The sequence below is a fragment of the Bufo bufo genome, chromosome 1, assembly GCF_905171765.1.
Source record: "Bufo bufo chromosome 1, aBufBuf1.1, whole genome shotgun sequence".
Taxonomy (NCBI): Eukaryota; Metazoa; Chordata; class Amphibia; order Anura; family Bufonidae; genus Bufo; species Bufo bufo.
In genome coordinates this window covers 17,930,639-17,954,298 of record NC_053389.1, presented here as the reverse complement: position 1 = coordinate 17,954,298, position 23,660 = coordinate 17,930,639, and the positions used below count along the sequence as shown (strand labels likewise).

General features: G+C 42.0%; 1 protein-coding gene across 2 annotated transcripts in view; it reads right to left on the bottom strand.

The window, feature by feature from the left end:
• Positions 1–23,660, bottom strand: part of LOC120991947 (sialic acid-binding Ig-like lectin 12) — a 122,603-nt gene that overhangs the window by 54,958 nt on the left and 43,985 nt on the right. For both annotated transcript variants that reach the window (XM_040420688.1, XM_040420695.1), the window contains exons 3-4: positions 10,744–11,118; positions 4,598–4,975 (exon numbers count right to left, since the gene is read on the bottom strand). In XM_040420688.1, coding sequence (XP_040276622.1) covers positions 4,598–4,975; positions 10,744–11,118 — 753 coding nt within the window. The remainder of the gene's footprint in view (positions 1–4,597; positions 4,976–10,743; positions 11,119–23,660) is intronic.

The following is a 23,660-nucleotide window of genomic DNA, read 5'->3' as shown; positions in this document are numbered from 1 at the left end:
AGGTAAAAGAGGAGAGAATATTTAAAAGAAGAAAAACTGCTACAAGAGGACATTGTTTTAAATTAGAGGGGGAAAGGTTTAAAAGTAATATCAGGAAGTATTACTTTACTGAGAGAGTAGTGGATGCATGGAATAGCCTTCCTGAAGAAGTGGTAGCTGCAAATACAGTGAAGGAGTTTAAGCATGCATGGGATAGGCATAAGGCCATCCTTCATATAAGATTGGGCCAGGGGCTATTCATAGTATTCAGTATATTGGGCAGACTAGATGGGTCAAATGGTTCTTATCTGCCGACACATTCTAGGTTTCTATGTTTCTATGTGGCTTCTAATTGTTAGGGTGGTGGGAAAAATTTTAAGTGTTGGAGAAAAAAGTTCCAAAGTATAAAAGATGCATGGGTGAAATGGTAAGTGAAGATGGGATTAGAAAGATATACTTTGGAAGGTAGCCTGATTAACGTAATAATATATATGTAAATACAGAATTACCCAGTAACAGTGACCTCCACAGCACCCTATAACAGTGACCTCCACAGCACCCTATAACAGTGACCTCCACAGCATCCCATCACAGTGACATCCACAGTGCCATCCATAATAGTGACTTCACAGAGGCCCCCATAACAGTGACCTCCACAGTGCCCTCATAACAATGACATCCACAGTGCCCCCATAACAGGGACATCCACAGTGTCCCCAAACAATGGCATCCACAGTGTCCCCATAAAAGTGACATCCACAGAGGCCCCATAAAAGTGACATCCACAGAGGCCCCATAAAAGTGACATCTACAGAGCCAACATAATAGTGACATCCACAGTGCTCCCCATACCAGTGACCTCCACAGTGTCCCCCTAACAGTGACATCCACAGTGTCCCCATAAAAGTGACATCCACAGTGTCCCCATAACAGTGACATCCACAGTGTCCCCATAACAGTAACATCCACAGTGCACCCATAACAGTGATATCCGCAGTGTCCCCAAAATGCTGAAAAAATGGTAGGTCCCAGAGAGCTGAAACTCAGACTAAAACCTTTGGAAGCACTTGACTTACCTATATGCAATTTGTGCAGTTTGGTCAAGTTGTTGGGACATAAATAAAGCTGGTCTTTTTTCACTCAAAAACCTGTTGCAACACTTCTACATGTAATAATTGTACTTTCCCTCATTACAGGCGGCATACTATATATTTTACTGCCTTCATTGTGCCTTAGCACCTTTTATTTCCAAAAACCTGTTGCTAATTTTCTACATCTAATAAGTGTACAAATAAGTGTATTCCCAGCGTCACTGGCAGCAGATATTTTGCTGCAGACATTGCTCAATTGTGCCTTTTTGTTTTCAAAAACCTGTGGCAAAGCTTTTACAGTTATAAGTAGAGTTGAGCGAACACCTGGATGTTCGGGTTCGAGAAGTTCGGCCGAACTTCCCGGAAATGTTCGGGTTCGGGATCCGAACCCGACCCGAACTTCGTCCCGAACCCGAACCCCATTGAAGTCAATGGGGACCCGAACTTTTCGGCACTAAAAAGGCTGTAAAACAGCCCAGGAAAGAGCTAGAGGGCTGCAAAAGGCAGCAACATGTAGGTAAATCCCCTGCAAACAAATATGGATAGGGAAATGAATTTAAAAAAATAAAAAATAAAAATAAAAATTAACCAATATCAATTGGACAGAGGTCCCATAGCAGAGAATCTGGCTTCACGTCAGCAGAGAATCAGTCTCTTCATGCCATAGCAGAGAATCTGGCTTCATGTCAGCACAGAATCAGTCTTCATGTCATAGCAGAGAATCAGGCTTCACGTCACCCACCACTGGAACAGGCCACTGTCAAATATTTAGGCCCAGGCACCCAGGCAGAGGAGAGAGGTCCCGTAACAGAGAATCTGGCTTCATGTCAGCACAGAATCAGTCTTCAGTTTCAACCCAGAACAAAAACTGTGCTTTTACGGTCACTAAAAATAACTTGACCAGCTAAACAGTACAGATTTGGAGGAATATAAATGTCAGGCCTATTTTTTAGGCGCTGTGTTAAAGGTATACGTTTAATCACAGAATTAGACTTGTATCTGCACTGTAGCGTGTGTGTTAAGTTTTTCAGAATGACCCTATCAGCACCTTCAATCTAATATACCCTTTTAGGGATAGATTTAAAGTAGGCCTGATACAGCAGAAACCACTAATTTTGAGAATTGCAAATTTGGGAATAGTTTTTCAACCCAGAACAAAAACTGTGCTTTGACGGACACTAAAAATAACTGGACCAGCTAAAACAGTACTGATTTGGAGGAATATAAATGTCAGGCCTATTTTTTAGGCGCTGTGTTAAAGGTATACGTTTAATCACAGAATTAGACTTGTATCTGCACTGTAGCGTGTGTGTTAAGTTTTTCAGAATGACACTATCAGCACCTTCAATCTAAGATACCCTTTTAGGGATAGATTTAAAGTAGGCCTGATACAGCAGAAACCACTAATTTTGAGAATTGCAAATTTGGGAATAGTTTTTCAACCCAGAACAAAAACTGTGCTTTGACGGACACTAAAAATAACTTGACCAGCTAAAACAGTACAGATTTGGATGAATATAAATGTCAGGCCTATTTTTTAGGTGCTGGGTGACAGGCTCAACTTGCCCCTGATGTAGTATATGGCCAAAAAATAACCACACTATTGATGGTTAAATGCACTTGATGAAAGCTTGCCCCTGATGTAGGATATAGCAAAAAATAACCACACTATCGATGGTTAAATGGACTTGGTGATAGCTTGTGCTGGCGCACCACAAGCCACAAAATGGCCGCCGATCACCCCAGAAAAAAGTGACTGAAAAACGCTCTGGGCAGCCTAAAAACACTGAGCAATTGAATAGAAGCAGTTCAATGATCCACAGCTGTAGATCGATCACTGAATGAAGTCTTTTGGAGGAGTTAATCACTGCCTAATCTCGCCCTAACGTCGCAGCTGCAACCTCTCCCTATGCTTCAATCAGCAGAGTGACGTGCAGCGCTACGTGACCCAAGCTTATATAGAGGCTGGGTCACATGGTGCACTGGCCAATCACAGCCATGCCAATAGGAGGCAAGGCTGTGATGGCCTCTTGGGGCAAGTAGTATGACGCTTGTTGATTGGCTGCTTTGCAGCCTTTCAAAAAGCGCCAAGAAAGCGCCGAACACCGAACCCGGACTTTTACGAAAATGTTCGGGTTCGGGTCCGTGTCACGGACACCCCAAAATTCGGTACGAACCCGAACTATACAGTTCGGGTTCGCTCATCCCTAGTTATAAGGAAAACTAAAAAAATAATATTTTTGCATAGCTCACCCTAAATTTGTGTAATCCAGACACTGCCGTAAAAAGAAGAAAAAGGCAGCATGGATGAATCTCCCAGATCTAAGGTCATGAGAGACTTTAGTAACAAATTTTCAATAGATCCAGCGCCTTAGAATTTAAAATAAAATGTATTTAAAATAAAATGTTTTATTTAAATAAATAAAAAATAAATTCTCAAGGTGTCCTTGGGGGACGCATTTCATGCAGATTGCTCTTCATCAAGCCCTGCGCCAAACGTGCCCTCCCCCCAGGGACACAATGGAGTTTTTTTTATTCCTGTAATTAAAAATTACATTTTATTTTAAATTCCAAAGTGCTGGATCTATTACAATTTTTACAGTTATACCCTTATACAAAAATCGTTTTTTTCTAGGATCACTGGCAGCAGATATTTTTGCCTAATCTCAGTTGCTACATATTGCAGCAGTGGACTCTGTTGGTGCAGGCTCAAAAGCAGTGCCAGACCTAGGGCAAGCTCGGGTGGTGGGAGCAGTGGTAGAAATGATGTGATCATTACTGGTGGGAGTATCTCCCATGTAATTTTTTTCCATAGGACCAGCCATTATTATATTGAACTCTATCCAGTTGCTATATTTTTTTCCTAAAAAGTTCATGAAAATCCATTTATGAAATTTGACTGAACTAACATAAATTCTACTGGACTCTGTTCAACTGTGATTCAAAAAAACTATCAAGTGGCTATACTGTAAATAAATGACATTATGTGAAAATAATATGACAATAACATTAGATATACCATATTTATAGAAGGGGGGGGGGGGGGTCCCAGGACTGAGGAACGCCAATAAAAAGAGAGCTAGAAAAGGTGGTCATGTGCACGTGGCAGATGCCAAAGGTATAAGGAGATTCAAGAGTGAGCGGCCGAGGAGAATCACGGTAAAGGGGCCGAATGACATATGGGGGTATTGAAACTGCTCATGATGATGGTGGCTGTCTCAGTAGAAGGAAGTATAGAAGCATGTAAAGCTTCAGGAGGTGCTCCTTATTGTAAAGTTGTAGCCTCGTGCTCATCTACATCACAGCGATATCTGATGACATCACACATTCGCTCACACTCACCAGTCACGGTAACAGAGGTGGACATTTCTCCATGATAACAATATTTCACTTCACTGTTTTTGTCTTCCAGAAATCTAAAGTAATATACCCCGTCATCTTCTCTCCTGGTATCAGTTATGGTCAGGATGCAGTCACTTCTACATCACAGTGATATCTGGTGATATTACACATTCGCTCACACTTACCAGTGACTTTAATAGCGGTGGTCACTTTGTAATAATTATATTTCACTTTACTGTCTTTGCTTTCTTGAAATCTGTAATAATATTCCCCCTCATCTTCTCTACTGGCATCAGTTATGGTCAGGGTGCAGTCTCCGGAATCTGGGTTGCCCATCAGATTGAAGTTTTTATTTTGCACGGTACTGGATTTATCATTAGTGGCTACGACATATGTTGGTTGTTTAGGCATCCGCATCCAGTAACCAAAGGAATCACTGAATGAATTTCTACTGTCAGCAGTGAAATTACAAGGAATCGTGACACAGAGACCCTCCTGTACCTCGACACTGGAAGCCACTGTGATAGAATAGTATGGAATATGTACGACCTGAGGTGTGAGACCTGCAGAAGGTTAAAGGGTGGGATTATTACATATCAGATATTACATGCATCAAATAATCCACGGAACTCTTGAGCTTCTCTTAATCTATTTATTTCCTTATTTAAGCTCAGCCTAATCTCACTAACTATAGTACATGTCTATATGTATTGGAACAGTCATACGACTGGTGGAAGGGGTATACCGTGGTTAAACATGGCTGCCTTCTTGGAGAGAAGTCTTATTTCTTTTTGCCCCTGGGTGATGATAACTAGAGATGAGTGAAGTTATGAAAAATGTGATTTGGTTGATTCGCCGAATTTCACAAAGAAATTCGATTAATCACAAAGTAATTTGTCACGAAGCGCATTTCGTTGTATGCAGGGGCGCACCACCAATGAGGCTAGGTGAGGCAATCACCTCAGGCAGCACCAGGTAGGGGCAAGAGGGGGGCAGCGGAAGGGCCATGGGCAATGAGCGCTTTCATTGTGGCAAAGGGGTTAGGTTAAGAAATTGGCATTGGGGGTGGCGCTGTTTCAGTTTTCACCTCAGGCAGCAGAAAGACTAGGTGCACCCCTGTTTGTATGTAGCTGATGCAATAATGGGGAACGGAAACTGCGCTGCCCCCCCTTATTGAACCTCTATATGCCGAGTTCATCGCTGATTGCGGCATCTGAGGCTACAATTTAGGCCTTTAAGGGGTTAATCAGGGGTTAAAAAAAAATACTCACCTTATTCATTTGCTGGCATTGCGGCCTTCTTAATTGAAGACACCGGGCAAAATCTCACCTGGTGACGTGATGATGTCATCCCGCTGGCCAGGCGTGGTGACATCATACGTCACCCCAAGCAAAATTTCATGCAGTTTCTGCAATCAAGATGTCTGTGAAAGTCTCTTCATGTCCAAATTGATGAGGCAAGTATTTTACCATGAATCATGATGAAATTTGGCTTTGCAGCGAATCAAATCTTTCCTGAAATTCTGATTAAAGTCCACTCTGTTAACTTCGATTTGCTCAACACTACGAATGCTTCACCTCTCCAGAGTAAGCTAAGCTTTAGATGAAGGATTTTGGTAACAGGTTTCAGCATGAACTTGGTGCCGAAAACCAGGCCAAATCTGCTCTAATACCGCCTCCAATTGGTCTGAATAGGAGGTATTGCCGCAGTTCAAGGGCCCAAGGTTTTTACCGCATCATTTTCAAGAAAACACCAAGAATATACAGGACAGGTCTATTCTTAGTGCAGTTACTTTGTGGACCCCAAGCTAAGCTGCATCGGGAGCCCGTTCGTGATTTGGCTTCATTCAATGGAGCTAAACTTTGAGCGGTTCCGCAAGAGAACTCAGAGAAGAAGCTATGGCACAGTGCAGCGATTTCTGATGTGGGACACGCAGAGGATTGTGTCGTCAACAAAATCCTCCATGTGAACCTACCCTAACAGAAGCTTTAAAGGGGTGTGAACTGCTGTCTTCTGGATCAACTTGCAGGATGACAGGCCGAACTGGATGGACAAATGTCTTTTTTCGACCTTACATACTATGTTACTATGTTCAGTCAAGCAGGTATCACCGCTTAGGCTACTTTCACACTAGCGGCACGGACCTTCAGCGGGCTGTGTGCCCCCAGACTGTCGCTCCGTCCCTATTGACTATAATGGGGGCGGGGCGGAGTTCTGGCGGAGGCATGGCAGCACACAGCGAGAGGCTGCCGGAATAAAACTACGACATGTCCGACATTTATTCCGGCAGCCTCTCGTCGTGGGCTTCCGTGTCTCTGCCGGAAGTCCGCCCCTGCCCCCATTATAGTCAATGGGCACGGAGCGGCAGTCCGGGGACACACGTTCACTAGAGGCAGGACGGATCCGACAGGCTGTTCACCCGATGGAACAGCCTGCCGGAGGTCCGTGCCGCTAGTGTGAAAGTAGCCTTAATTACAATGCCACGGGTGCTTTCAGAGGAAACCTCTTGAACATTTTAAGGAGTGTAATTTCTGCTTTCCTGCTGCCTGCAGATTGGAGCCTTGTGTGCTGAGTAAAGCCATGGCCTCAGTTTTCCAGCTGACCAGAATCGTGGCTTCACTGTGATCTTCCTGAAAACTAACATCCCTGGAGATTGATCCAGCAGGGTCACCCTGACACATCAAGTCCCAAGAGACATCTTGACCTGGTGAGGGCCAAGTTGACTGAGGCTTGTCCATCAGGGTAAAGCAGCAATCTGGAGTTTTCCTATATCCTATAGAACTCCACTTGTAGCCAGAAGCAGTCTACTCCATCATATAGCACCTGACGTAATGGCCTTCTGAACTGACTCCTCCTCTCCTTTGTCTGCTGTCGACCACCTGTAATACAGTCCTGATCAAAAGTTTAAAGGGTTTCTACCACCTCGTTTTGAGAAATTTAGCTGTCAGACACTAGCGATCCGCTAGTGTCTGCTCTACCAAACAATGCTATTATAATAGCTTTTTGTGCAGCCGTTTCCATAAAAAACAAACTTTTATCGATATGCTAATGAGCCTCTAGGTGTTATGCGGGCGTCTTTTCGGCACCTAGAGGCACGGTCTACCTTCACAAAATGCCGCCCAGCGCGTCCCTCCAGCCCGCCCATCTCCTCTGGAATGCGATCCTCCCTCTGAGTCAGAGGACGAATTCTCGCGCATGCACCTTGCGCGTCTGTCTTCGGCGCAGGTGCAGTTATTGTCTGACCGTGGAGATGTCTGTGCAGAAAGCGGTCAGACAAATTTCTCAAAACGAGGTGGTAGAAACCCTTTAAGACCACTTGAAAAATGGCAAAAAATCATATTTGAGCATTCAATTTAATGAAAACAATGAATAAACTGAAACAGGCAGTTTTTCAGCTGATCAAAATTTTAGGACCACATGCCTTTAAAAGGCCAAATCTGTGCAAAGATGTGGATTCATTGTCATTTTCTGTCAGGTAGTCACACGTTGTGATGGCAAAGGCAAAAAAACTCTCCCTTTTTGAACGTGGTCGGGTTGTTGAACTGCATAAGCAGGGTCTCTTACAGCGCGCCATCGCTGCTGAGGTGGGACGCAGTAAGACAGTCATTTGAAATTTCTTAAATGATCCTGAGGGTTATGGAACAAAAAAGTCAAGTGGAAGACCCAAAAAAGATTCATCAGCACTGAGCCAGAGGATCCAATTGGCTGTCCGTCAAGACACTGGATGATCCTCGACCCAAATTAAGGCCCTTACTGGTGCTGACTGCAGCCCCATAACCATCAGACAGCATCTGAGACTGAAGGGCTTCAAAAACAAAAAACGTCTTCAAAGACCTCGTCTCCTTAAACACCACAGAACTGCTCGTTTGGACTTTGCAAGAGAGCACCAAACATGGGACATTCAAAGGTGGAAAAAAGTTTTATTCTCTGATGAGAAAAAATTTAACCTTGAGGGTCCTGATGGTTTCCAACGTTACTGGCATGACAAGCAGATCCCACCTGAGATGTTTTCTACGCGCCGCAGTGGAGCGGGCGCCATAATGGTCTGGGGTGCTTTTTCCTTCAGTTGAACAATGGAGCTTCAGGAAGTGCAGGGGCGTCAAACGGTCGCTGGCTATGTCCAGATGTTGCAGAGAGCATTCCTCATGACTGAGGGCCCTCGTCTGTGTGGTAATGACTGGGTTTTTCAACAGGACAACGCTACAGTACACAATGCCCGCAGGAAAAGGGACTTCTTCCAGGAGAATACCATCACTCTTTTGTCCCATCCTGCGTGTTCCCCTGATCTAAATCCAATTGAGAACCTTTGGGGATGGATGGCAAGGGAAGTTTACAAAAATGGACAACAGTTCCAGACAGTAGATGGCCTTCGTGCGGCCGTCTTCACCACTTGGAGAAATGTTCCCACTCACCTCATGGAAACGCTTGCATCAAGCATGCCGAAACAAATCTTTGAAGTGATAAACAATAACGGCAGAGCTACTCATTACTGAGTTCATGTATGGAAGTTGGATTTCTGTTTTGGGGGGGTTAGTTTTTTTTTGGAGGTGTGGTCCTAAACTTTTGATCAGCTGAAAAACAGCCTGTTTCAGTTTATTCGTTGTTTTCATTAAATTGAATGCTCAAAAAATGTTTTGTCTCACTCCCATTTCTTCTTGTTGCATGTTGAAGCTCTACTTGGAACCTTGTTGAGATCCAGCCATGCTAAATTTTTTTTTTTGCCATTTTTCAAGTGGTCTTTAACTTTTGATCAGGACTGTATTATAGGCTACCATCTGCCACATCTGCACTGGCCCGCTGCAGCCTGATATCTGACTCTACGGATTGTGGAACAACCCTTATAGAAACACCGATATTTACACAACACCAGTAGCTTAATATGTGTGCCAGCATATAATGATTCACCAAATATATAAACACACACATATATTATAAATTCAATCTTTATTATTTTAAATATATATATATATAAATACATAATTGTGGACAGATTACATTAATAGCAGTGATTACAAGACAATTCTGCAACAACACGAAAGGTTCCCCCCTTACATCACTCCTGCTGGCGACAGTACAATATTTGCAGGATCTATGCACAATATCAATAATACTGTTGTACCGTCACTAATGACCGGTGAATTCCGGATTACCATTAGTTAACTGTGCTCTTCAAATTCGCCTTTGCTTCTTTTTGGGAGCGCATCCCTCCACTGTAACCAACACACCTTATATACCCACATTAATTAAATCTATATGGACAATTAGAAAAGCGCACCTGTAACCTCATGGCTGAATTAGCGTTTGCTCCCTCCTCATCCAGGAACATGGACACCCACATCTCGCGGTATTTCGCTTAATCCCATCAAACGCTCAATCACGTGTATCTGCCACGTGACTCCACAGCGTCGGCCGGCGAAACTCCCCTTACTCCTGGTATATACTATTCTGTGCTATGTAAGTGTTACACTTCTTTTAAACCATGACTTATGTGCCCCTTTTTACCATTTAAGTATTTATGGATGTTATAATAAGATTATGGATATGCAAGCATCCTCTTTTGGGAGACTATAATAGAGGTTTACATTTATAGCAATACATGACAAGAGAGTATTTTTATGTTATGTTTTGTGCTTTATACAGCACATACATATACTGTATATTTATTACATCTTTCTGATACCTGTGATTGGATAATGTGAATTCACTGTTGATATTAGAACACATAGGTCATGATGTGTCATTATGTATTGAGCTGTCCTATGAAAATATACATAGAAGTACGCCTAGGTAACTCAAAGCAATGGATTATATGTTCAGCTCTAACAATATAAAAGGTTGATAATTAATTGAATTTGACCAGCACAGTTAACTAATGGTAATCCGGAATTCACCGGTCATTAGTGACGGTACAACAGTATTATTGATATTGTGCATAGATCCTGCAAATATTGTACTGTCGCCAGCAGGAGTGATGTAAGGGGGGAACCGTTCGTGTTGTCGCAGTATTGTCTTGTAATCACTGCTATTAATGTAATCTGTCCACAATTATGCATTTATATATATTTTAAAAATAATAAAGATTGAATTTATAATATATGTGTGTGTTTATATATTTGGTGAATCATTAACAGATACACTTGGAGTGAGTACTTCACAAATAAGGTTAGTTCTACATTTCTGGTTCTCTCCTTATCTCCCAAACCTGATCTTATTTGTCTCAAAGAGGTACAGTAAGGCTTTATGAGGTATTACTTCTTTAGGGCATGTTTAGCCCGTTGCACCTCTACATCACAGCGATATCTGGTGATATCACACATTCGCTCACACTTACCAGTGACTTTAATAGTGGTGGTCACTTCTTTGTAATAATCATATTTCACTTTACCGTCTTTGCTTTCTTGAAATCGGAAATAATATACCCCCTCATCTTCTCTCCTGGCATCAGTTATGGTCAGGGTGCAGTCTCCAGAATCTGGATTTCCCGTCAGTTTGAAGTTAGTTTTTTGCACAGCACTGGAATCATCATTAGTGGCTACGATAGATTCTGAATAGAGCTCTCTCCAGTACCCAAAGGAATTACGGAATGTATTTGAATCGGCAGCAGTGAATTTACAAGGAATCGAGACACTAAGACCTTTCTGTACACTGACACTGGAGTTCACTTCAATAGAATAACCCTTGGAAAACACAATCTTCTCTTTAATACCTGTAGAAGAATAAAGGATGACATCATTAAGTATCAGCTTTTATCAGATGACAGACAAAGGTATTGATAGTTGTATTAATCCCTATATATTAGAGATGAGCAAATTGTTTGTAATTTTGTTACAAATGTATAAAAAAAAAATTGGATTCTAACAGACACGAAGGAGAGGGGGAAAAAGACTAATATGACTCTCTCTAATATAAAGTATGCATTGTCTGGTGGGAACTGGGTGTTGTAATGGAGAGCACCTACAGGTGTAGCAGGGTTAAACTCTTAACTCAAATTTCTTAACTCATCGAGTTATCTTGAAACAAAAGCCATTGAAAAACAATTGAAGGTGTTTGCTTAACACATTTAGTTTAGATAACACATCTTATAAAGCAGGCATGCTCAACCTGCGGCCCTCCAGCTGTTGTAAAATTACAACTCCCACAATGCCCTGCTGTAGGCTGATAGCTGTAGGCTGTTCGAGCATGCTGGGAGTTGTAGTTTTGCAACAGCTGGAGGGCCACAGGTTAAGTATGCCTGTTATAAGGTATGTGCGTTAACTCTACTACATCTGTAGTATGTTTTAGAAGTATTGTACACAAGGCAACCCTGCTCTTGGTTTCTGGGTAAAATGTGTGCAAATTAGCATATCTCACTTCTGCTGAAAAGGTAATTTGCATATCTTTGGGTTTCTGGGAGATATTTAAATTACCTTTCCTGACCAAAAAAACTAACAAAAAAAAACTGAAATCTGAACCTTTCTCATGCCACCTGATGTTAGACATGCTAATATGCATACATTTTTTACAGAAACAAAAAGAAGCACATCTCACAAGACAGTCTCCATAATAGATGTAGAATTTGCCCAGAAGACCCCCCCAAGGCCTCTCAGTTAAAAAAAAGGCAACTCTGTTTGTTTAAAAAGCATATGATAACAAAGTAGCTGATTCTTCAAATATAATTCTGCAAGAATTGATGCCCCACTTCACAAGTTGGGGGAGCAACTACACCAAATGGGAAAGGTTAGCCCAACATTACTAGAACAGTGGGGAAAGAAACAACAAAAGTCCTTTAAGTTAATACGGTGCTTGGTTCATGTTGGTGTATCCAGTTTATAACCTCCTGTTTTAATTATACAGACAGCATTTTATAGTGTCTGTTGACTATTACCCCAGGAACATGATGGGCAAGAGAGGGTCAGCTCCTATGGAAATTGGAGTCTAAGACGAACCACATTAATCACAAAGCATATCTCCTGCATATTGGAACTGTTGGCTAGGGCTGGCGCTTCCATAGAGTCAAGGGGGGCAATTGCCCCCGGGCCCCCGACTCCTTAGGGGCCCCCAGCGCCGGCCCGCAACTACTATTCTATAATTATTTTCTGTGTGGGACGGACAGGACAGTGTGGCGGTGTTGCAGACAGTGCTAATAATAACCCCGCAGGAGTCCCGGGTGGTCCGGTCTAGAGACTGGAGTAATGTAATTAAACTGGAGGGCCCCCCCCGCCGGGCGCCGGCGGCCGCTCTGCCTGCGCTGCGCTGCCTGTCTCTTTAAGAGATTCGAGACTGGAGCGGCATGCACGGCACAGGCAGGCACGTCTCGCATCTGGCTGATGTTGCCACAGGCTCCACCCCCCAGAGCAGAGCCTTTGAAGAAGGAGCCCGCCACCAACAGAAGACAGGCAGTCAGCCAAGTTCCACTTCCAAGTACAGTCTACAGAACAGACCAGTTACTGTCTGGTAGGTTGGTTATTGTTAATTTAACTGGATCGGATCCATCCATTCCCAGTTTCCCACTCACTTAGTCCCAGGCACCATCTCACCCGTCCCAGTGTACTAGCCCGCCCTGCTTAGAGTCAGTTGGACTGGAGAAATGTGTATTTGGGGGGGGGGGGGGGGGAGTTACTGGTACTACCAGTGTAACTGGCCCCCTCCCCCCCCCAAATGCACATTTCTCCAGTCCAACTGTCCAAACCGAACGGGGCGGGCTAGTAGTAAACTGGCACTGGGACGGGTGAGATGGTGCCTGGGATGGATTCCAATCCAGTTTAATCAACCAACCTACCAGTCTGGTAGGTTGGTTGATTAAACTGGATCGGTATCCATCCCAGTCTGGTAGGTTGGTTGATTAAACTGGATCGGGATTCATCCCAGGCACCATCTCACCCGTCCCAGTGCCAGTGTACTAGCCTGCCCTGGTTCTGTTGGAGTCAGTTGGACTGGAGAAATGTGCATTTGTGGGGGGAGGGGGCCAGTTACTGGTAGGTTGGTTGATTGAACTGGATCGATCCATCCCAGGCATCATCTCACTCGTGCCAATGTACTAGCCCGCCCTGGTTCTGTTTGGAGTCAGTTGGACTGGAGAAATGTGCATTGGGGGGGAGGGGGCCCCTTATTGTTTTTCGCCCCAGGGCCCCATTTCACCTAGAATTTGCCCTGGCTTTGGCAATCAATGAGGGACAAACTAGATACTCTAAAACACCTTAAGGACCTTGCCATTTTTACCTTAAGGACCAGGCTGTTTTTTGGAAACTTGACGTGTCACTTTATGTGGTAATAACTTCAGAATGCATTGTACTTTATGATAGTGAAAAATTATAGTCGATATAATTCACCTTTATTTATTAAAAAATCCAGAATTTGCAGAAAATTTTGAAAAATGAGCAATTTTCTAAATTTGTATTTATCTACATTTAAGGCAGATAGTGATAAAAGATAAAGATAAAAGAGTTATTACTTTATATTTCCCATATGTCCACTTTCATGTTTGCATCATTTTTTAAATGTAGTTTTATTTTTTAGGATCTTATAGAAACATAGAAACATAGAATGTGTCGGCAGATAAGAACCATTTGGCCCATCTAGTCTGCCCAATATACTGAATACTATGGATAGCCCCCGGCCCTATCTTATATGAAGGATGGCCTTATGCCTATCCCATGCATGCTTAAACCCCTTCACTGTATTTGCAGCTACCACTTCTGCAGGAAGGCTATTCCATGCATCCACTACTCTCTCAGTAAAGTAATACTTCCTTATATTACTTTTAAACCTTTGCCCCTCTAATTTAAAACTGTGTCCTCTTGTGGTAGTTTTTCTTCTTTTAAATATGCTCTCTTCCTTTACCGAGTTGATTCCCTTTATGTATTTAAAAGTTTCTATCATATCCCCTCTGTCTCTTCTTTCTTCCAAGCTATACATATTAAGGTCCTTTAACCTTTCCTGGTAAGTTTTATCCTGCAATCCATGTACTAGTTTAGTAGCTCTTCTCTGAACTCTCTCTAGAGTATCTATATCCTTCTGGAGATATGGCCTCCAGTACTGCGCACAATACTCCAAGTGAGGTCTCACCAGTGTTCTGTACAGCGGCATAAGCACTTCACTCTTTCTACTGCTTATACCTCTCCCTATACATCCAAGCATTCTGCTGGCATTTCGTGCTGCTCTATTACATTGTCTTCCCACCTTTAAGTCTTCTGAAATAATTACTCCTAAATCCCTTTCCTCAGATACTGAGGTCAGGACTGTGTCAAATATTCTATATTCTGCCCTTGGGTTTTTACGCCCCAGGTGCATTATCTTGCACTTATCCACATTAAATTTCAGTTTCCAGAGTTCTGACCATTCTTCTAGTTTTCCTAAATCCTTTTCCATTTGGCGTTTCCCTCCAGGAACATCAACCCTGTTACATATCTTTGTGTCATCAGCAAAAAGACAAACCTTACCAGCGAGGCCTTTTGCAATATCACTTATGAAGATATTAAACAAAATCGGTCCCAGTACAGATCCCTGTGGAACCCCACTGGTAACATTACCTTGTTTTGAATGTTCTCCATTGACTACAACCCTCTGTTGTCTGTCACTCAGCCACTGCCTAATCCACTCAACAATATGGGAGTCCATGCTCAATGACTGCAGTTTATTGATAAGTCTTCTATGTGGGACAGTGTCAAAAGCCTTACTAAAATCTAGATATGCGATGTCTACTGCACCTCCACCGTCTATTATTTCATTCACCCAGTCAAAAAAATCTATAAGATTTGTTTGACATGATCTCCCTGAAGTAAACCCATGTTGTTTTTCATCTTGCAATCCATGGGATTTTAGATGTTCCACAATCCTATCCTTTAATAGGGTTTCCATTAATTTGCCTACTATTGATGTCAGACTCACTGGTCTATAGTTGCTCGATTCCTCCCTACTACCTTTCTTGTGAATGGGCACGACATTTGCCAATTTCCAATCTTCCGGGACGACTCCTGTTACTAATGATTGGTTAAATAAATCTGTTAACGGTTTTGCCAGCTCACCACTAAGCTCTTTTAATAATTTTGGGTGTATCTCATCAGGCCCCTGTGACTTATCTGTCTTCACCTTAGACAGCAAACTTAGAACATCTTCCTCTGTAAAGATACATGCATCAAACGATTTAATAGTCATTCTTTCTAGTGGAGGTCCTTCTCCTTTTTCTTTTGTAAAAACTGAACAGAAGTATTCATTAAGGCAGTCGGCTAGCCCTTTATTCTCTTCTACATACCTTCCGTCCTTTGTTTTTAATTTAGTTATTCCTTGTTTTAATTTCCTTTTTTCATTTATATATCTGAAGAATGTCTTATCCCCTTTTTTCATAGACTGAGCTAGTTTTTCTTCTGCCTGCGCTTTAGAAGTTCTTATAACTTGCTTGGCCTCTCTCTGCCTAATCTTGTAGATTTCCTTATCTTCATTGCTCTGGGTTTTTTTTATAATTACAAAATGCTAGCTTTTTATTTTTAATGATTTGGGCCAGTTCTGCTGAGTACCACATTGGTCTCCTCCTTTTTTTGCTTTTACTGACGAGTCTAATGCAATTTTCTGTTGCCTTCAATAATGCACCTTTTAAGTAGTCCCATTTCTCCTGGACTCCATGTAATCCGTTCCAGTCTGATAAGGACTCATTTATGACTAATTTCATTTTTGAAAAGTCTGTTTTTCTAAAATCTAAAACTTTTGTTTTTGTGTGGTGGGACTCTTTCACAGTTCTTATATTAAACCACACTGACTGGTGATCACTAGATCCCAAGGTTTCGCCTACAATGACATCATATACCGAATCCCCGTTTGTGAATACCAAATCCAAAATGGCCTCCCTCCGGGTTGGCTCCTCAACCACTTGTTGTAGAGATAACCCCAGTAGGGAATTTAGAATATCTGTACTCCTGGTAGAACTTGCTATTTTGGTTTTCCAGTTTATATCTGGAAGATTGAAATCTCCCATAATGATAACTTCTCCTTTCATTGTCATTTTAGCTATTTCTTCAACTAGTAGATCATCTAGTTCTTTAACTTGACCAGGTGGTCTATATATCACACCTACACGAGTTACTGCATGGTTAGCAAACTGCAACGTAACCCAAACTGACTCTATGTTGGCCTCACCAACTTGTATTAGGTTAGATTTAATGCTATCTTTCACATACAGGGCCACTCCTCCTCCTTTCTTGCCTTCTCTGTCTCTTCTGTATAAAGAGTACCCTGGTATGGTTATGTCCCAGTCATTTCTTTCATTAAACCATGTCTCCGTAACAGCCACTAAATCTACATTCTCAGATGCCATTATTGACCCAAGTTCATTGATTTTTTTACCTAAACTGCGAGCATTTGTAGACAGGACTCTGAGCTTATCATTTCTTAACCTCTGTGCTTCTGACCTGTTCTGGCATTGTTTCGGGGGGCAATTGGACTCTTTTATTTTCACTCTTTTGCCCCCCCTTCCTAGTTTAAATACTCTTTCGCAAATTCTTGGAGCTGTTCACTAAGTACATTTGTTCCTTTGAGAGAAAGATGCAAACCATCTTTTTTGTACAGTTCCTTTCTATTCCAAGTAGAGCTATCATGAGAAACAAAGCCAAATCCTTGCTCTTGACACCATTTACCAAGCCATATGTTGAACTCCTTTATGCGCCTCTGCCTATCATTCTGAACATTATGCACAGGCAGAACTTCAGAAAATGAAATGGTGGATGCAAAATCCTGTACGTCATTACCAAGTGTGATAAAAGATTTTTTCACCTCTGACACTTCATTGCAAGCCAGGTCATTTGTCCCTAGATGGACAAGAACATCCACGTCCCCTTCCTGCTTTGCTTGCTTAACAATATTAATAATACGTCTTCTATCTCTTCTAGCAGTAGCCCCAGGGAGACATCTCACAAAACCATTTTCTTTAAGCTCCACACTTCTTATGATTGAATCACCCAGCAACAGCTGCATCCTTTGAGACTTCACTTTATCTTTTTTGTTGCATACATTAGACATAGGAGTCGATGGTTTCTCACCCTCTGTGCTTGAGTCCATATCCATGTTGTCCTTACATTCTGAGAGTGCTGCAAATGAATTATGGAGAACCACCGACTGTGGGACATGTCTTCTATCCACCACTCTAAGACTTCCAGAACCTACATTAACCCATCTGCCATTTCTGGGGGTCCTCTGTGGCAGTGGCATTGCAGCAGTCCTAGCTGGAGTTTGTTTAACAGATAATTTAAATATTTCAGCTTTCAAAAATGCAATTTCCTGCTGCAGTAAGGAGAACTGTCTACAGATCTGACAGCATCCGAATCTCCAAAGAGTGGAACATGAAATAAATGCACAACAATTCCTGCACTGAACCAAGTCTGCCATTTTAAAGAGGAGAAAAAAATAAAAAAATAAATTTGTAACTTTAAATCAAACAAATCTTACCTTTTTTTTTTTTGTATTGTTTCCACCTTCCAGCCTACCTCCTGACTATCTCCTGCAATATCTCTTTACTAGTACTTAATGTAGTACTTGAAGCTAATGAATTAGGCCAGCTAATGAGTCTGTCTCTATATATACACACACTCCTTCCCAAACTCCTCCCCCAGCAACAAATGTAACACCTTAGTGAGCTAGGCTCATTAGCAAACGCACAATAGCAAACAGCTGACCGAATTTCTTACCTCTTCTCAAGCAATGATCAGCAAAAACAACACAGATGAGCCAGTTGGAGACTCTAAGCCAATCTCTTGCAGTATCTCTTGAATCTCTTCAGTCTGCTGCAATATCTCTTTACTAGTACTTAATGTAGTACTTGAAGCTAGTACTTTCAGCTAATGAATTAGGCCAGCTAATGAGTCTGTCTCTATATATACACACACTCCTTCCCAAACTCCTCCCCCAGCAACAAATGTAACACCTTAGTGAGCTAGGCTCATTAGCAAACGCACAATAGCAAACAGCTGACCGAATTTCTTACCTCTTCTCAAGCAATGATCAGCAAAAACAACACAGATGAGCCAGTTGGAGACTCTAAGCCAATCTCTTGCAGTATCTCTTGAATCTCTTCAGTCTGCTGCAATATCTCTTTACTAGTACTTAATGTAGTACTTGAAGCTAGTACTTTCAGCTAATGAATAAGGCCAGCTAATGAGTTATAAGGTTTAGAATTTTAGAAGCAAATGATTAAAGGGAGTCTGTCACCACATTTGAGCATATTAGACTGATTAAATAGCGTTATATGTGCCACCGAGAACTTAAACCTTGAACTTTAACGGTACCTTTGTTGTATCTAATGGAGTTTTCTTTCAGCCAAAAATGAACTTTTAAGATTCTGTAAATGCGCCCTCTCAAGTGCCCAGGGCGGCGTCTCAATCGTCCGAGCCCCAGGCAGCACCTGCCTCTGCCCGCCCCCGTTTACTCTCCTCCTCTCTCCTTTTCCACTGCGGCTGCGCGGTCAAATTCGTAGCGGGCGCAGTGGAAAAGGAGAGAGAAGGAGAGTAAACAGGCGGGCAGAGGCATACGGAGGGCGGGGTTATGAGCCGTTGAGGAGGTACTGCCTGGGGCTCGGACGATTGAGACGCCGCCCTGGGCACTTGAGAGGGCGCATTTACAGAATCTTAAAAGTTTACCTCTCAAGTTATTCAAAACTGATTCTACAAACTTTGTTAACCCTTTAGGTGTTCCACAAGAATTAAAGGAAAAAGGAGATGACATATTTAAATTTCACTTTTTTGGCAGATTTTTCATTTTAATAAATTTTTTCCTGTAACACATCAAGGGTTAACAGCCAAATAAAACTCAATATTTATTACCCCGATTCTGCAGTTTACAGAAACACCCCTCCATGTGGTCATAAACTGCTGTACAGGCATACGGCAGGGAGCAGAAGGAAAGGAGCGCCATGTGGATTTTGGAGGGCAGATTTCACTGTGATAATCTTAAGTTGCTATATGACATTTAAAGACCCCCTGATGCACCCCTAGAGTAGAAACTCCAAAAAATTATAAGGGGACACTTTTATTGGTATTATTTTGTGGTATATATGACTTTTGATTGCGCTATATTACATTTTTTGTGAGGCAAGTTAACAAAAAAATGGCTGTTCTGGCACAGTTTTTATTTTTTGTTTTTTACGGTGTACACCTGACAGGTTAGATCATGTGCTATTTTTATAGAGCAAGTTGTTATGGACACGACAATACCAAATAAGTCTACTTTTATTTTTATTTTGTTTCAGTTTTACATAATAAAGCATTTTTGAAAAAAATCATGTTTTTGTGTCTCCTTTTTCTGAAAGCCATATTATTTTTCGGGCGATTAGAGGCTCAGTTTTTGCGGCATGAGGTGATTGTTTGATTGGTACTATTTTGAAGTGCATACTACTTTTTGATCGTTTGGTATTACACTTTTTGTGATGTATGGTGACAAAAATTAGATTTTTTTGGCACGGTTTTTATTAAATTTTTTTATGGTTTTCCCCTGACATGGTAAATCATGTAATATTTTTATAGAGCAGGTTGTTATGGACGCAGCGTGACCTAATATGTCTGTTTTGTTTTTATATATTTTGGTTTTAAACAATAAAAGCATTTTCGAAAAAAATATATATGTTTTTATGTCTCCATTTTCTGAAAGCCATATTTTTTTATTTTTTGGGCAATTGTATTAGTTGTGATCTCATTTTTTGCGGGATGAGATGACGTTTGATTGGTATTATTTTTGGGTACATATGACTTGATCACTTGGTATTACACTTTTTGTAATGAAATGTGACAAAAAATGGCTTTTTAGCACAGTTTTTATAAAACAATTTTCACGTGCTTGACCAGGCGGGGTGAATCATGTGATATTTTTATAGAGTAGGTTGTTACGTATGTGTTGATACCTAATATGTCTGTTTTTTCTATTTTCTTCTATTTTTTACAATATTATATGGGAAAGGGCCTTTTTTTTTTTTTCTTTTTTAAATTTTAAAAGTATTTTATTTTACTCTTAAGAAAATATACAGTGTAACAGGACACCAACAATGGTGTAAATCGGTACCGTACACAAAAGTACAGTGTTGTACATGAAGAATTGAGGGTAGCAGCAGTTATAGTCAATTAATTGAGAAACTCAACACATATAGATTGTAAACCAGGGCGTATGGAACAGAATCCAAACATTACTAGGCAGAGATAATGTTGACCTAGTTAAAGGGAAAAAGCCAGATATGACCAATCGCACCTTAGTAACAAGATCCCTAATCCCAATTTGTATGGGGTGTGTGTGGTGTATGTAAGGGCCAGAAAAGAAGGAATGGACATCCCTATTTACCTCTTAGTTATTAAGCCAATTTGATCATATTTTAAGTTATTAACAGAACTTACAGGACATGGCCCATGATGTAGAAGGGGGGTGGTGCGGAGTAAATTAGTGCTGGAGAAATCTATATTTTGCCCATGGGGCCCACTTTCTCAAGAATATCGGGTGTGATCGTGATTCCCACGAGGCCATTTCCTCAAAACGGTGGATTTGATCTACTTTAAGCCTCTATTGCTCCACTGAGGGTAGGCTAGTTTGTAGCCAGTATTTAGGAACCAAGAGACGAGCTGCTAACAAGAGCTGCTTAAAGAGGAAGGTGGGGGGCAGGGATGTTTTGTCATTGAAAAAGGAGAGCAATGCCCCATAAGCGGAAATAGCTATATTTGAGGAACAGATTTGGTTACTAATCTGAAAGATTTCTGCCCACCACTTATTGATAGCAGGACACAACCAGCAGATATGGAGAAAAGTACCTTTCTCTTTTTGGCATCTCCAGCATTCGACAGAGGTAGGTCTAGTGAAATGTGAAGACTTGATTGGGGTTATATACCATTGCGAGAGAATTTTGTAGCCATTCTCCTGGGCCCTAACACATCTAGATGACTTGTGTGGGATTTCAAATAATGTGGGTAAAATTTGAAGAGGGAGATCTACACCGGTTTCTAATTCCCAAGAGCGGATGAAAGCCGGTTTAATAACTAACGGAGGAGATCTTAATTTGTTATAAATAAGAGAGATAGTTTTTTTTGGGGAACTGGAGGATGAACCGAGAATGTCACTAATTCTAACAAGGGGAGATGGGAAGGGAATAGAGCAGTGGTAGTGATTCCACCACTTCCAAGCTTCTACTGTGGCTTTGATAATTGGGAAGGATTGCAGATTTATTTGGGGAGGGGTATGATAGCCCAGACATAGGGCTCGAGTTGGCATACCAATAATACTTTGTTCTATGGCCACCCAAGATTTGCTATCAGTGTTTCTCAACCAATCAATGATTCGTGACATAAGGATAGCCTTCCCATAGAGTTCAGGGTCCGGGAGCCCTATCCCACCTGTCATACGTGAACGAGATAAGAATGAGTAGGAGAGTCTCGCTTTTCTGCCATTCCATATAAATGTTCTAAATCTCTGTTTTAGGGAGGTGTAATAGGACTTTGGAATGGGAATTGGGAGAACTTGTTGGAGGTATGTAAGACGGGGAATAATAAGAGCCGAGAGGATGTTTTTCCTTCCAAACCATGATAGAGTTGGGGCTGATTTAGTGAATTTATCAAGAGCTGAGAATAGAGCGGTTTTTAGGGGGACATAGTTGAGTGTGAATAAATCCGAAATAGTAGGGCTAAGTTTCACCCCTAGGTAGGTGATGGTTGGGGAAGACCAATTGAAAGGGGAATTTTTCATTAAAGAGAGCTTAAGGGCTCTTTCACACTTGCGTTCTTGTCTTCCGGCATAGAGTTTCGTCATCTGGGCTCTATGCCGGAAGAATCCTGATCAGGATTATCCTAATGCATGCTGAATGGAGAGAAATCCGTTCAGGATGCATCAGGATGTCTTCAGTTCCGGAACGGAACGTTTTTTGGCCGGAGAAAATACCGCAGCATGCTGCGCTTTTTGCTCCGGCCAAAAATCCGGAACACTTGCCGCAATTAATGCCCATTGAAAGGCATTGATCCGGATCCGGCCTTAAGCTAAACGTCGTTTCGGCGCATTGCCGGACCCGACATTTAGCTTTTTCTGAATGGTTACCATGGCTGCCGGGACGCTAAAGTCCTGGCAGCCATGGTAAAGTGTAGCGGGGAGCGGGGGAGCAGCATACTTACCGTCCGTGCGGCTCCCGGGGCGCTCCAGAGTGACGTCAGGGCGCCCCAAGCGCATGGATCATGTGATCGCATGGATCACGTCATCCATGCGCATGGGGCGCTCTGACGTCATTCTGGAGCGCCCCGGGAGCCGCACGGACTGTAAGTATACCGCTCCCCCGCTCCCCGCTCCTACTATGGCAACCAGGACTTTAATAGCGTCCTGGGTGCCATAGTAACACTGAACGCATTTGGAAGACGGTTCCGTCTTCAAATGCTTTCAGTACACTTGCGTTTTTCCGGATCCGGAGTGTAATTCCGGCAAGTGGAGTACACGCCGGATCCGGACAACGCAAGTGTGAAAGAGGCCTAAGTTGTGATGATATTCCTGTGCTAATGATGGTGGATTTGCTCTCATTGATCTTAAAGTAAGAAACTGCACTGTAGTTCTTTAAATGCTCCTGAATTATAGGGAGGGAAGTTTTAGGGTTGGAGGTCATTATCATAACATCGTCGGCGAATGCCGCAATCTTATGGTTCCTACCCCCTAGGAATAGACCTTTGATCTCAGTGTCCGCTCTGAGCTTGGATAGGAGGGGTTCCATAGCCAAGATAAATAACAGGGGGGACAGGGGACAGCCTTGACGAGTTCCGTTTTGAATTCGAAAGGGAGAGGATAGGTCACCATTGACCATCACTCGGGCAGTAGCCTGGTTATACATGGCAAATACAGCCTTGATACAGTGAGGAACAGAAGTATTTGAACACCCTGCGATTTTGCAAGTTCTCCCACTTAGAAATCATGGAGGGGTCTGAAATTCACATTGTAGGTGCATTCCCACTCTGAGAGACAGAATAAAATAAAAAAATTCAGAAAATCACATTGTATGATTTTTAAAGAATTTATTTGTCTTGCACTGCTGAACATAAGTATTTGAACACCTAAGAAAATCAGTGTTAATATTTGGTACAGAAGCCTTTGTTTACAATTACGGAGGTCAAACATTTCCTGTAGTTCTTGACCAGGTTTGCACACACTGCAACAGGCATTTTGGCCTACTCCTTCACACCGATCTCCTCTAGATCTGTCAGGTTTCGTCGCTGTCGCTGAGCAACACGGAGTTTCAGCTCCCTCCAAAGATGTTCTATTGGATTTAGGTCTGGAGACTGGCTA